The sequence below is a fragment of the Lissotriton vulgaris genome, chromosome 1_1 (genome assembly GCF_964263255.1).
Source record: "Lissotriton vulgaris chromosome 1_1, aLisVul1.2, whole genome shotgun sequence".
Taxonomy (NCBI): Eukaryota; Metazoa; Chordata; class Amphibia; order Caudata; family Salamandridae; genus Lissotriton; species Lissotriton vulgaris.
The window spans coordinates 1,028,431,848-1,028,447,166 of record NC_141685.1 but is presented as its reverse complement, the minus strand read 5'-3'; the positions used below and the strand labels follow the sequence as shown (position 1 = coordinate 1,028,447,166).

General features: G+C 44.5%; 1 protein-coding gene across 14 annotated transcripts in view; it reads left to right on the top strand.

Annotated features, from left to right (window-relative positions):
- CACNA1A (calcium voltage-gated channel subunit alpha1 A) overlaps window positions 1-15,319 on the top strand; it is a 1,308,076-nt gene that overhangs the window by 1,031,981 nt on the left and 260,776 nt on the right. For all 14 annotated transcript variants that reach the window (XM_086961990.1, XM_086962030.1, XM_086962039.1 and 11 more), the window contains 2 exons: window positions 7,870-7,975; window positions 10,158-10,265. In XM_086961990.1, the coding sequence (XP_086818116.1) occupies window positions 7,870-7,975; window positions 10,158-10,265 (214 nt within the window). The remainder of the gene's footprint in view (window positions 1-7,869; window positions 7,976-10,157; window positions 10,266-15,319) is intronic.

The window sequence follows — 15,319 nt, the reverse complement described above, 5'->3', positions numbered from 1 at the left end:
CTATTAGCAATTCTTTCAGTGTATAAGGCTGCTGTGCACATAAATGCAGTCCACAACAACATAGGTGTCCACAGTCTACGGTCCGCAGTGAAACCTACCTCTAAGATCATGCATCTCCGTAGAGTTGGTCCTCAACAGATCCAAGTCTGTAGGTTTGGGTTAGAGATCATTCCATATAAGTTTTGATGCCCCATAGTTCCTAAAGTCATAGGTCGAAATTGGTTGTGTTTTCAATAGCTTCCAAGTCCTAAGTTCAGGTGTTTTGAAAAACTCTAGGCTCTTTGGACTATATTCCAACAAATATCAGTCCATAAAGTTATAGGTCACCCGAGGGTATGCTTTAAAAGGAAATCTCTGTACCTGTGTCCGTTGGTCTCCTTCATATATTTACTTGACTCAGCCCACTGTATGAATAGTTGCAGTTCAATCACCAGTCTATTCCTCCGCTCCAACCAATCACAGCTTGTTTCACAAGCTGCGCAGCTACTCTCAATGAATACATCCGTTAAACTTTTCTTGAATCAAATAGTTCACAATTGATTCACAGAAAACAATTTCTGTTTTTAAAGAATATTTAGCGAGTTAATTGACGTTCTAACAATGCAATCTAGCCAAACAGTGACTGTGTGAGAGAAATCCTACATGCACACTCAAGGTATCTGTGTCATGCCTCAGGGTCCTTTATATCAAATTCTGATACGTGTAATTGTACCATGAATTACATGTTTATTCTGGATTGTTCGTTCTTTTGGTTGGGAAGAGGATAAACTAGTTGTTTTATAGATTGTCACTGGGTGAGTCAGACCTGCACACGTATGCATAACAGACTGTCAATTTCAACGTCTCTGCTTTTCTCTCAGACTCATACCTCCGACCACTCATTCACTGTTCCCCCATCAGCCCAGGCACTCATGCCTGGGACTTTTCATTTCACTTCTTCAGCCCCCTCAGTGCCATCTTGCCCTCAGGATGCCCTCGCTAGCTCAAGCCTGTGAGTTTATTTCAATACCCAGTGATTCCTCTGCTAGACCCCTCCCCAACCCCATCTTGGTCCACCTAACTGACAAGATCACCTCTGAAGTGCCTAGTCAGATTTTCCGGGTACAACAGCACTGTAATAAGGCCCTCTCTTCCAGAACAACTTCTACTCCCACCCTCACCATATAAAAAGTTTGCCTCTGCATTCAGTAGTTGCCATGTTCAAGACTGCAACCCACCACTGGCAAGCAGGTGTTTGCCATGCAGCTCCTTTTCCAGCCACTCTGACCAGCTGCCTAGCTCCTCTGTTCTCTCAAGCTAGCTTTGTCATTGCCCTTCCAAGCTTGACTTTACCCAATTCCGAATCTACTCTGTTTACTTTGTCCTTCCCACCATGTCCGTTATGGGAACGTTTTTTAGAAACCTGATCAATTGTTCCTTTTTGTTTGGAGACCTTTTGTGATGCCCTTCCCCTCCAGGTCTCCACTGTACATTTGGAAATTCTGACTATCTCTTAATCCCAGAGTGTTTGATTAACACTAATGTGGAGTATGGCTGATGGAGTCCTTAAGTGCTTTTTGAACCCTGGTGTGCACAGTCTACAAAGCGCAGTGTGGAGTCTCCTGCGCCCAGTCAGTACAAAACGCCAATCCATCTATGCTTGCGGCTTCCCGAACTCCACAACTGAATATTACTTCACCTGATGGCCTTTGAGCTTAGTAGCCCTTAGTTTGCAGTGAACCTGGGGCCTCTGTGTGGGCCTCTGTTATGTGGGCTGCAGAGAGCGCAAAGCTCTACTGTTTGCATGTAACATAGAGACAGTCCTCTATAGTCCCATGCACACTAAAGCCTCATCTCAGAAACCACAACTTCCATGCCACTTGCACTCAGGTGTTTTTTGCTAACTAGTGATCTTTCCTGGATTCCTGCCGCCAACAACCCCAGTATCACCTTTAAACTTAGATTCAAAAAGAAGAAGCTGCATTCAACTCAGATCCCTACATAATTTTATATATTTGGAAGCCTTAAAATCACACCTATCTCTCTAAATGAATATGTCGGGTTGAGAAAACAAAGTACCTTGTCTGTAGGTTTCACTATTATCGACTTCTTCAAGGTGACAACAAGTCTGCATGTCAAAGGGTTCTTCCCATATTAGTAACCAAGCTGGGGCCAACATGCATTTTCTTTCATTTTCATGAATTCTACACAGTAATCAGATATTATTACATTTGATTATCATTTTCTCATCTAGTGTTCTGTGATCATTATCTCATACAATTCGAAAAAGTGAGACACCTAAAAATGGAAATATAAATAATGGTACCATTTTTTGCAACTGTACGATAAATTAAATAAGAGCCAAGGAAGCGACTTTTTGAAAAAAAGCCAGTAGGTAATATATAAATAGAAAAACAATAACGATTTATCTGGAAATTGGAAGCCAAACTTGTTGCCTTGAAGAAGTTTGCAAGAGTGAAACACCTTCCACGTTCATCTTGTTTTGCCTTTCCTTTCTTCCGCCTAATTCATGAATGTGCAGACAACCATGCTGCTTCTAAGAGCTCTGAAACAAACGAAAGCATTAACAGGAAACAAATGGTATGTGACTGCCTTTTTATGGAACGTGATGAAGCCTTCTGCTGCTACAAACCATGGTGCCCTTGAAGACATGGAGGCCATGGATACAAAGAAGCAACCTTTCTGTACAAAATGTGCAGCCCTTTGGTGCACTGTATCAGCTGATGTCCCTCTATGTGTGTACCATGGAATTCTCCAGAGCTCTGTTTCCAAGGCAACTCCCTTTTCTATACATTGAAAAGAGCACATTTGCCTCCACTCCATGTTGTGCCTTGTGGCTCCCCTATGTGTATGTAATATTTGGCACTTTGTTGCCTATTGAGCAAAATGCAGCAACTGTTTGAACAATGGCAGGAGATGGGATACTCATAAACAGTAGACTATATCTGAACATGTCCGTGATCCCAGAACCCTTTTTTGAAAATACATAAATGGCAATTTATAATTCTTGTAAAGCAGAAAACCAGCCTTCAAGTTGGTCCATTTTGTGTATGTGTTTTATATATATGTTAAAGTAGTGAATTTAAGTAAATTAGCGAAGTAACGTATGTTAGACTGAAATCACTAAAGAATGCAGCCACCTGAAATGAAAATAAATCACCAAATGTGGATCCTATATAGGCTACAACAAGATTAGTATGTGCTGTTCCTTCCAGAAGAATTCTGGTGGTTGCAAAAGTCCCGTCGACCACAACAGGACTCTTTTTACCCTGACAAAGCAAGTAAATCCTGACTATAAATGTTTTTCAATTGTGTTTTTGGTCTGTTTTTTTCTGTCTCTTTTCAAGAAACTGTCATCCTCCAACTGGTAATCTCGAAGGCCTTCTGAACTTATAGGTAGACAAACTCAGCAGGCTTTTTCTGGAACAACATGAATTAAAAATAAACATGATAAATAATGAGTCAATTACATCCATGATGAATGGGGCATTTCAGAAATAGTCCATTCTGATGGATACTTCTAACCGCAGATTCCACACCTTGTGACTACCCACAGGAGCCAGACTGGATCTTGAGATATTTTTCTCAGCAATTCCCTTGCATGCTGGTCGGTAGCATTGTTTGGCTCCGCATCGGGTCCTCCGTCGCCCGAAATGATGTCCGGGCCACAAATTAACTGCCACCTTTGTACATCTATGTCAGTTCCTTTCTTTCCATGCCTCCATTGAGGATTTGGAGTTTGCTGCCTGTATTATTGTTGCTTGACAGAACATCCTTCCTTGAAATTTATTTCTGTGTGCAAGGAATATGTCTCTCCCTAAAATGACACAGGTTTCAAACCCTGGAAAGACTGACATAGACAGACGGCAGTAATGAACCGCACAAGGACTGACTCCGGAGACTCACCTCCTTGAATTACTCGATGTTGTGCAATAAATGTGCACAAATGATACTAAAGGCTAACTGGGACTGCGAGGCTAAGCTCTGTGTTGTTGAACACTGTAGAAAGACTTGGAATGCACCATCCTGATCAGTAAGGTATGCAGATGTGCTCTCAAATCTTCATCTCACTTCATATCTTCAGGTAAGTCAAAGAAGAAAAATACAAGAAGTCCAAACACAGGATTCCTGTCTCTCTGCCTCTCTCTTCAAGAGATATAGTATGGGCATCAGCGAATCTCCAAATTATGGTCACTCATCAAACAAATTACTCTTGCACTAGTCCCCATCCAGTCTGAGCTTCTGGGGCAATTGGCAGTGGCACAGCAAATTCAAGCCTTCAAAGAGGCATATTTTTGGTCCCTGTCTGGATCCCTGTGGCATGCCTTCAGACCCCATGGATTCGAGCCGGCCTCCAGTTGGGATACAGCCAGCAGATCCATCTCCCACTGTGCCATTTAACCCTGATTCTGGGTCCATTCCAACTCTGGGGCAGAAGCCTGCTCAGATTCCTTCCCTGATGCCGAATACCACTCCAGTTCCTCGGGCAGCGACGCGGCAAATGTTGGAAGGTAAACCCATAGTTTTTTCAGGCCCAGAAGCGAAACCATCACAACCACGATCAAAGATGCACCCAACTCAACCTCTCTCACATTCACAATATGATTCTTATATGCTTTCATTGCCGCATAGATTATCAGAACCAGACATTGACAAATTGCAAATATATGACAATGAAAATCTTTTCCTGAACCTCCAAGAGGCCAGTGACCTTGACAGCTCCGTAGCCATGGAGGGTGGCAGAACTCTTGACCTCCAGCTGCACTTAGTGGAAGTTAAGACAAATGTACTAACTGAGGATCTGCATCCGAAGCAGACCTCTTTGGAACATTTGCTTCCACTGAATGAGGCCTTAACAGATACCCTCTTAAGCATTTGGGTGAAGCCATGGTACAGACCTCCTGTAAATAGAGAAATAACTCAACAGCGCAGACCAGCTCTGGGGCTCCCACCTTCACTTCCGCAGCACCCAACACCAGTGAGCCTCATGGTTCAAGCCTACTCAACCCAAATCTGTTTCCGGCCACCCCGCTAGACAGACAGAAGAAATGTATGGAGGCATTCGGGAAACTGATGTTTTCCTCTGCCAGTCTTGTCCTCTAATCTCGCAAGTTGATTTGCCTCCTGGGGCATTATTCGCACTTATTTTGGGACACGGTGTGCGATATCTTGCCTGCAGTCCCACACGAACTTCGTGTCAAGCTCCAACAAATAATTCAGCATGGTCGAAGTATGTGATCAGGTCAGGCCTGGACACTACTGACTGTCAGGGTAGGGCAGTTAATACCAGCGAGCCACTTCTGGATAAGATCAATGGGATTATCCAGTAAAGTCCAACAGACCCTCAAGGACATGCGTTTCAATAGCACTTGTCTCTTTGGAGACAAGGTAGGCTCAGCATTGGAGCGCTTCAAGGAAAGCAAAGCAGCAGGGCACTCTCTTAGCTTTGAACACCGTACCACAGTCTCCCCAACAACATCCCTTCTGCGGCTTAGGAAGAGGGATACAGCTGAGGCAGCATCAAACTTTGCCTCCTTTCAAGGCAGAGAACATGGCTGCCAATATCCAGGTTACATGGGGCAGCAACCTACACAATCTCGACCCACTCCAATCCCCCCTCCCCCGCTGCAAAATCCCTTTAGTTTACCTTGCACTGTTACCCGGTTGGAGGCTTTATACGTTGTTATCCTCATGGGTGGCAACGCAACAAGTTACTGTTTTTCAGTGATTTCTGTCTCATCATCCTTTTTTTCAGTTTTATTGGCTATTTTAAAACATGAATGATATAAAGACAGAATATGTTGTCTTCTGAAGGCTGGTTTTCTGTACTGTACTAAATACGGTTTGTAATAGAATGTGTTTAAAACCTGTTCTGGGATTCACCACATGTAGAGAGGTGTACTACTGTTTATGAATTCAGGAAGATTAACCTTGAACGAGAGCTAGTATTACAAATGGGCATCTTTCTCTCCTGAATAGGCACTCCCACATTCTAAGTAATGTTCAAGACTGAGCAGTGTGATTTTCAGTCGATTTGAACTTTCACCTGGCTCAACCCTTTTCCTACTGCTTTTCTGGAATCCCCCTGCAATCCTGAAACTTCTGAATGCCTCGCCTTCTAATTTCCTGACCCGTCAGCCCCTGCATCCCTCCAGAGCACTCACGTTTCCATCATATTTCCTCTCAGGCTTGGGAGCTGTCTGACCTGGGATACAGTCCCAGCATCCAGCACCCTCTCTCACTACAATCTGTATAGCAGCACAAGATACCCCCACAGACCTCTAACCTGACACTTAATTGCTCTGTTCTCACCTAGCTGCATTTCCTTCAAGCTGGTTTGAAGGACTTTAATGAACCTGTCTGAATTTCAAACATCAAGCCCAGCACTCAGTTTCTAGAATAAATAACTCTTCATAACCCTTGCCCGCCTCACTTTCTCTCTTTCTTTTTCTCTATCTTACTGCTTTGTCCCTTCTATCCTTCCTGGTTTTGCTTTCTTTCCAAAAGTATTCTACTGGTGCCATGGAGGCTAGAGGTTTAGTGATGAAGATTACTGCCTGAGCCCTGACACCGTCCCACTAGTCCACAGCCTCACCAAGTCAGCTCTATTGAGGGGGCTGCTCCCAGAATCACTTAGCGTTTGACATAAAGCAAGCTGAGCTACTGAGTGCTCCCTTTGAGGCCCTCTCTGCGCCTTTGCACTAAGAGCAGGAACCTGGACGCCCCCTTGGCTAGTCTCAACCAGAGCTATGAATGAGTCTCGAGGTCCTTGTTGTGGCTGATTTTATCTACTCTGTGTGCCTTGCTGGTCCTGTGGAAGTTTGACATCTGTGCTGCATGCTGCATGCTGCATGCCCGCTGCATGACCCAGGCGGTGATGCCTTGTTGGTGGTCAGTCAGACATGTGCATTGTCATTCTGGTTCAAGTCTGGAACAAACTGGGATGGCATTTTGTGAAGTTCGCCTTCTTTCCGCTTCCTTTTTTTTCCGTTTGCTTGCCTTGGGGACTATAATTGCACATTCATTTGATATTTTAACTCTTTTAACTGGGAGTGAGCCAGCATCTGAAGAACTCTACAGGCACAGTAGATGGATAGGGGTGGAAGGAACTAGACTGTCCCTTGTTGGCCAGGTTTAAGATTAGCTAGTTGAAGAAATGCAGAAAAATTACATTCACTCTCATAGTGAAAGACAAAGATCTCCCTCCTCCCACGAGTTGCCAAGCAAAATTAGGAAAACAAGGAGCAAGAGCCATGTAGGCTGATGGTAATCACATGAACCTGAATAGAGTGGAACATGGATACAAGCAATGGAGAACCTGAAATGGGCCTTGGCAGGATGAAACCTTTCAATTGAACTTTTCTGGCATACAACTATTAGGAGAAACAAAACTATTACTGGTCAAGTATGATTGTCAGACCATTGAGGAAGGCCTTTGAGGTCTAGAATGTCAGGCAGAGTAATGGTCTTTAGATGAAGGTAGAGCAGACTTTGTACTTGTGGGGGTATATTAGGAATTAGATGATGTAGGCTAGAGTAGAGTAATCTTAATGTCATTGGAAGGAGAGAAGTAGGATATAACTCTAAAGGCTATGAATAGCTAAATAAAATGATGAAGTCGACCTACGGGTGGGGAATAACTGAGAGGGAACATAGTAAAGACTCTTGGCAGCAGCTCAAAGGATGAGACAGGATAGCATGGAGAATGTTGACTCCAGAATCCCTTAGGACTCAGTAAACGAGGGGAAGAAATAAGGAACACAGATAATTAAGCATCTTGTCTTATTGGAGTTCTCCAGAGCTGGTCTCGTTTTTGGTGAAGGTGTACTGTGAGTGGGCTGGATAAAATGTTCTGCTTAAATTTCGCAGAGGCTTCTCCGCATGGATCTCCCTGTGGCGGATGACAACAGCGTTCACTTTAACTCCACACTCATGGCACTCATCCGGACAGCTTTGGATATTAAGATCGCAAAAGGTAAGTTCTGCAAGCCTGCCCAAATCCTGGAGAAAATACACCAGAGAATATTTGCTAAAGGGCCTGACTATGCTGAGGCTATACTGTGAGATGTATTGTGCACACAGTAAACAACAAAAAAGGTAAAAACACTGTATGTCAGGTTTAGCATGGGAGCATTGTCTTTAGTGTAATGTTACTGGTATTTGAATAGCACATGTCTGCATCTTAGCAGTTTGTATTTAATATTTGGGTGTGTGTTGCGTATTTGCTAGAAGCAAGGCATTGGAAGCCGCATGCGCGTTATGTTGCCATGTCACTCAATTTGGTGTAGCACGCCATTTTTGCATCTCTTAGTCTGTGGGGTTGTTGGTAGTTTTTGAATGCAGACTGTCAGGTGCAGGCTCTATGTTTTATCATTGGCATAGGCATTATAGAATGTTGCAGGCAGGAGCAGGGATATATTTCTGAACTTTTATTGAAACTGTGCAAGTGTGATCATTGAGTCTTGGGTTTGAGTAATTGTTCTCAGTGGCAAAGGTTCCTTTTTTAAAAAGATTTTTTATTAGCAACACAAGAACCAATAGTATACAAAAATGAGTCAAATTAAAAGAAATAGTCTAGTGGCAAAGGTTCCTCAGAGTTGTTGGGCCTTGCCACCTTCAACAAAAACCTTGTGAGTGTGCTATTGTGATCATCAGATATTGCTGTTGAATTAGTTTGTGCATATGTGCCTTCTTTGAGTGTGTGAGCCTGCATCTGTCTGTCCTAGGGTACTATCAATATGGTCTTGTCCCATTCAGTATTTTTCTTTTTTCTGTTCAAGATGTTGGACAAGATAGTAACGTACCCGTGGGTCAGCAAGGGCTCGGGAGAGCCATCCCTCTCAATGAAAGTAGATTGAGTGAATTTTTTTTATCAAAGCTCAGATGTAAATGGATTACGTACAGGAGAGAGTATGCTTACATTGTAACTAGCCTTTTGTTTGTTTCAAACTCATACTCCTTACTGATAATTTACAGAAGTCTCAAGTACATTGGAGAGTCGGAATCTTTTTAAACTGCTAGGGCATATGAACAACATTAGTCCATTGTTAGAAGGAAGAGAGGCCAATAACTCTTTGGGGACAACTTAGAGTGGCATCAGCCCAGTGTTATAGGGAGATGTTAAGACTGGTATCTATGCCCTGGGTTATCACCTGCCATTAGAGAAATGTGGGCCCACGTGGTGTGCAAGCAATTCCCTAGCAGATAGCAAAGGAGCATGTTCATAAGGAAAGGCCATGTGGCACTTGCTGCTATGATGATGTTGGGGCACCTTCTCTAACGATTGGTGATGGGAAACATCCTGTATGGAATTGTGTGGGGGCACCGTGTATATGGAAGGTTGTGACAGCATTTTCAGTGAAGAATGGTGTTGGGGGACTTTCTGAAAGGAATTGCATAGTGGCATCTTCTGTGCGAGGAACAGTTATATGGGCTTTCTTTTAGGAGTGGTGTGAGCACTTTAAATGAGGAAATACTGTTGTGCATGGTGGTTCATACGGGAAAAATAAAGAATGATTTGGTCTCCAGATTCCATCCTCAAATGCCATGTCAGCAAAGGATGTGTCCCGGTAAAAGTGTTTACTACCATAGACTATGGCATCATCATCAGAAACATAGCACTTCCCACATCTCTAAATGAGTCGAGGAAACTTAGAGTTGGGTAGATGGGACATACACCAAGTGATGAGAAGGTCCATTGCCAACAACCTCTAAATCGGCCCCTTAGTGCTAGGTAAGAGGTAGGGTCTCTGATAGGATTATGAATAGAGCCAAGGATAGGGATTTGTGATGATCCCACGCCAAGATGATGTTTTTGAGGTAAGCGTACTTCATGGGTATTTTATATCTACAGTTGTGTAATAGATTAATAAGGTAATGGCAGAAGAGGAAGGTGTATAAACACTGTGACATTGGTTTTGCATTATAAAGTGCAGGAGCACTTTTTGAGTGCTGTGTGTGTTACTCTGTCGGACTGCTGGCTGTGAGTGATGATGTTGAAAGGTTGTTTGTTGGACATTTTATTTGAGTGCTGTTTGCAAATAAAGAAGAAGTTGCTCTGGAAGACTTAGTTGCTAGTAGGCCCTCAGCTCCAGCTAACTACGTGGCCTCTATGAGACCATGTCCGTTAATAATGCCCACTCTTCTAATCTCTGCAGGTGGGATGGACAAGCAGCAAATGGACTCCCAACTTCGGAAGGAGATGATGGCTATCTGGCCAAATATGTCCCAGAAGACGTTGGATCTCCTGGTCACCCCACATAAATGTAAGACTAAAACACGCGCACATACACAGTTACGAATGCTCGCACTTTCACTTCCAGTTTCTTGCAAGATTGGTAAGGAAGATAATCCACAGATTTCTAGTGAATAATGTTTTTAGTTTTTTTTATGTTAGGCATTTTAATTGGTAAACGTTTAAACACACCTGTCGTGAGAAGAACATTTGCACACCAACCCAATTTAGAAGTACAAGTGTTATATGAAAATAAATAGCTTTCTGCTTCATAGGATTCTCACTGATATTCATAAAAGTAGACTAGCCCCCCCCCCCCCTCACATGGACATTTTTCCATAAAGATATGCTATATATTAATCTTCAGACGTTGTAGATAGACACCCCAATGTTGAACAGTTGGGTGACACCTCCAAAAGTCTTTGACTGGCCACCTTCAAGTTTCAAGTACATTTTTTCTGTAGAAAAGTACGGTGTTGTAAATAACATATAAGATACATTGTAGCATTGTGTGTAGAAATGTATTACCTAGTGAAACATCTGCTGTAACTCTGAAAAAAAAGTAAGGGAAAGGTGCCTGTGAAGTAAAAAGGCATCCGCTGCACTCAGCATACACTGTAACTTTAAGAGCTTCAGTATCCTCCAGTACCCAGCATGCACTGTACTGCCAATTTGTCTCACAGCCTTAGTTCTTTTTTTCCGGCTTCTGCTAAGTAATATTTTCTCAGGCTTTTTTTCCAAAAATTAATTTTACAACATTCACTAGACGCCCTTTAAAGAATATCAGATATTCTCTATGTGTTTTTTGCAACTTTAGGAGATTTTCTCGTTATTGTGCCTTTGGCTTTTCTTAAGTGCTGTGAGAAAGTACCATCTTTCTTGCATGGTATGCCCCCACTTTTTGCTGAATTGCTGATGTGCTTGACTGAGTGTGCCCTGGGCTCCTGCCAATCAGGTCCCAAGGACCTGTGTTCCTTCCCTAAAACTGTGCTGAAATCAAAACCCAATTGGCATCTTTGGCCACATGTCACCCCCTGGCAAATGGTACCTTATGTACCCAGGGCATTGTGACCAGAGAAGACCCCTTATGGCTGCAGCACTTATTCTGCCCTGTACCCTGACACACACACACTGCCTTTGCAGGCTGAGTGTCTTGGTGCAGAACTAAACAAAGAGTCGACATGCCACACATCCCTGTGTGCCATGCCCACAAACACACTGCCCTGGCATACGTCAGTAACCCCTCTAGCTCGGTGCACTATGCCAGTGGTGTGGGCACAGGTGTATGAGCCCTGTGCCCCTACAGTACTCAGGGCCATTCCTGGGCACTGTAAGTGCAGTGATGCCATTAAGAGTATATGGTGCTGGGAGGTTGTCATTACGAACTCCACAGCACCATAATGGCTACACTGAAAACTGAGAAGTTTGGTAACAAACTTCTCAGCACACTAAACCCACACTGATGCCAGTGTGGAATTTAATGTAAAATACACTACAGAGATGCCCCTGTAACCTAACCACCTCCCAGTGTCCTGACTGCGTGACTACCGAAGCTGCCACCAACAGACATGTTTCTGGTCCCCTGGGTCGAGAGCTTGCCGCTCTCTGGGGCATGAAACAATGCACATCCTGGGACAAGGTGCCAAGCCTCCTCCCCCAGGATGGGCAGGGGACGCTTCAAAGGCATGCCGCCTTTTGTGAGCTTCCCCAGGCCACTTGCCGTACTCAGCAACTGGCCCCCACCGGTTCTGACCCCCACTCTGGTGGAAAGACAGGTGGGAAACCCAAGGTGAGGAAAGGGGGTCTGCCAGCCTGTGCCAACTCCACCCCTCAGTTGGAAGAGGCGAGGTGAAGCACAGTATGGGGAGCCCTGCCTCATCAGAGCTAGGCACCTGCCCCCCTCCCACAGGAGAGGAGCAGGATAGGGGGTGTTTTTACCTCAGGGCAGGGACCTATTGGTCCCTGCCCTTGCCCTACCTGTATCGCCCCTAAATTTAGTATTTAAGGGCAACCTGAACCTTCCTTCCTCAGATCCCGATTTGAAAACAAGAAGAAGAAGAAGAAACAAGACCTGCCGTGCAGCTGCTAACAAGAGGACAACACCAACTGACTTCGCCCCAGAACCCTACAGGCCTGTTGATCCTTGAACCTGCTCCTGCTTAACCCCGGCGTCTCCTGTGGACAGCAACCTTGAAAACCCAGAAGGACATGTCTGCCTTGCTCATCTAAAGACTGGGACTCCCACGAGCAGTGGTTCTGCTCAAACAGCAACAACCCCTGGCGCCAGCCAGGAACCGCGAATCCAGCCCACTCTGCACCCGCCGAGCCCAGCCCATGCCTGAGTGAACAAAGATCCTGAGGTCGTTCCCCCCAGAATCCAGTGCCCAAAGACCCTCCACGACGATCCTTTCGATGCCTGCAGCCTCACATCCAGGGACCCCTTCAACTGCGACCAGCTGAGGGTAAGATTTCCCAACGTCCAAAGACACCCCTGCACCCGGCGCCCCCCTGTGCCCAACTCCTGGGTGTCTACCTATCCTCTAAGATCCCAACTTACCTCTCGAAGTGGTGGTCGCACCTGAAGAATCTCCGTCCCAGAGCCTGCAGCCTTTGCTCCATTTCCAAGTCTCCCGTTGATTAACATTGAGCGCCCGACGGCTCAAAAGCACCCTGCACCCAGCCGCCCGAGTGTCGCTGGAAGTGCAGCAACTACCCTACTCTACTTCCCCACTTGCCCTGTGTAAGTGACCAGGAGCTCAGCTCCGACAGCCGCATGTCCTGCCTGCCAGCAGCATCCATAGGATAACATTGGGCCTACTCTCTCTGCACCCTGCTGCCCCTGTGCCGCTGAGGGTGTAGCGACTGTTCCTACCTGACCCTGGGAGACCCCTGAGTCTATGCCTAGAACCTTGACTCTGCCAGTCGAGTACTTGCCCAAAATCTGATAACTCACTTTTCTTCCATAGGGTAACATTGACTGGTTTCACTTGGAAATTGCGATTCTCCTATTAACATGACCAGAGAATATGGATTTCATTAAAGACACGGAGGCTAACATTATGCATAAATCCTTTAATGCAGCTCACAAACAGCCGCCTACATCACAAAGACTAGAATAAGAACAAAGTGACATCATAGTATCCATAAAAGGCATGTGCCAAGGAAGATCAGCCTCTTTGAAATGCCTCGAACGACAGGTCAAGCTGCAAACGAAGAATACATCTTAAAACTTGAAGGAAATATTGTCAAAACTTGGAAAATCCTTGGAGATTCATCAATTCGAATTGTCTGGAAGAAAATAAAGCAAATCAAGAAAGGCACAAAGTTACCTTCAGAAGAAGCAATAAGAAAAGCATAACATAAGGTTAAAAGGGCATGAAACATTGAAAACATTGTAAACAAAATCAATCCTCAATTTCCCTCCAGGGAGGGACGGGAGGGATAATGTTAGCCTCCGTGTCTTTAATGAAATCCAGATTCTCTGGTCATGTTAATAGGAGAATCGCAATTTCATTACAAGACAGGAGGCTACATTATGCATGTTTGTAGCCTTGAATCACAACGTCAGAAACATGTTCAATTGGTTTACAATAATGATGGGCAAAGGTAGAGGCATTAGACCAATCAGCAGCCTTAAGGATAGCATCCAAATTACCCCCCGATCAGTATGACTTGCTGGCCATTGCGCTTCTTAGTGAATGAGCTTGAAATTTAGAAAGGTCAATACCAGCGAAGTTCATAGCCAATTTAACCCACCTTGCGATAGAGCAGGATGAGATGGGTTTAAAGGGTTTGACATAGGAAACAAGAAGTTGATTACCATCAGGAGGGCGAAGATTAGACATCCTGGAGTCGTATTCCTTCATGCAATCAACCACACAGAGTTTTTTGCAAAAATCAAAACGTGGATAGAAGATAAAGTCAGACATGGTTTTAGTCCTCCTAAAGATTTCAAATTTAACACCAAACATGTCATAACATCTATTAGAGATGTCCAGAGCTTTAACATCTGAAACTCTGCCACAAGAAACTAAACAAAGAAGAGAGGCAAGCTTAATAGAAAGACATTTCCTGTTAAGGAGAGAATTGTCAGGCCATGAACAAAAAAGGTCAAGCAGAAGTTTAACATCCCAAACAGACTGGTATTTAGGGCGAGGAGGCCTTTTCAGTCTAATACTTTTGAGTACTCTACAAATGATAACATTCTTACCTACCGTCAACCGTTGACGAGAGAATGTCCCGCAGAAATTGAAGATCTAAAGCAATTAATTGATCTATAGGAGAGACCATTGTCGAAGAGTTGTACCAAACAGTTAACTATGTTAACGATAGGAGCCTCCACGGGATCCAAGTTCCTCTCCAAGCACCAACGAGACCATTTCTTTCAGATGTTATTATATCTGTAGTGGGTTCCTGGTGCCCATGATTCACCAAGGAGAGTGAGAGCAGATGACGAAAGTCCAGACAATTGGTTAGATTGCCTGACACTTTCCAAGCAAGAAGGTTCAAACTCCCTGAAAGAACCAGGTGATGATCTTCTCCGTTTGCGTTTAAGAGGAGGCCCTGAGTTGTGGGAATCAGGAAGGGAACGTCGCAAGAAAGTTCCAGAGCTGTGGGGAACCAGGCTTGAGACGGCCAGAAAGGAGTTTTCAGGACAAGAGAGCATTGTTCCTGTCTCACTTTCTGCAGAACCCTTTGGATCATTGCCAATGGGGGAAATGCGTAAGGGCGAAGAGGAGCCCAAGGTTGGAGAAAAGCATTCACAGCCAGAGCACCCGGGTCTGGCATCCAACTGAAATATTGAGGGAGTTGGAAGGTCAACCGGCTGGCGAAAAGGTCCAAGTCGAAAGGACCCCAGAAGTGATTCAGGGAATTGAAAATTGTCACATCGAGTTTCCAATTGCTGAAATCTTGAAGGAATCTCGAGTTCCAATCTGCTGAGATATTGGATTTCCCTGGGAGATATTCCGCCTTCAAAGCAATTTTGTGTTCCAGACAGAACATCCAGAGTTTCTTGGCCAGATCTGATAGTCCCGCAGACCTCGTACCACCGAGTCGGTTGATATAAGAGACTGCAGAAATGTT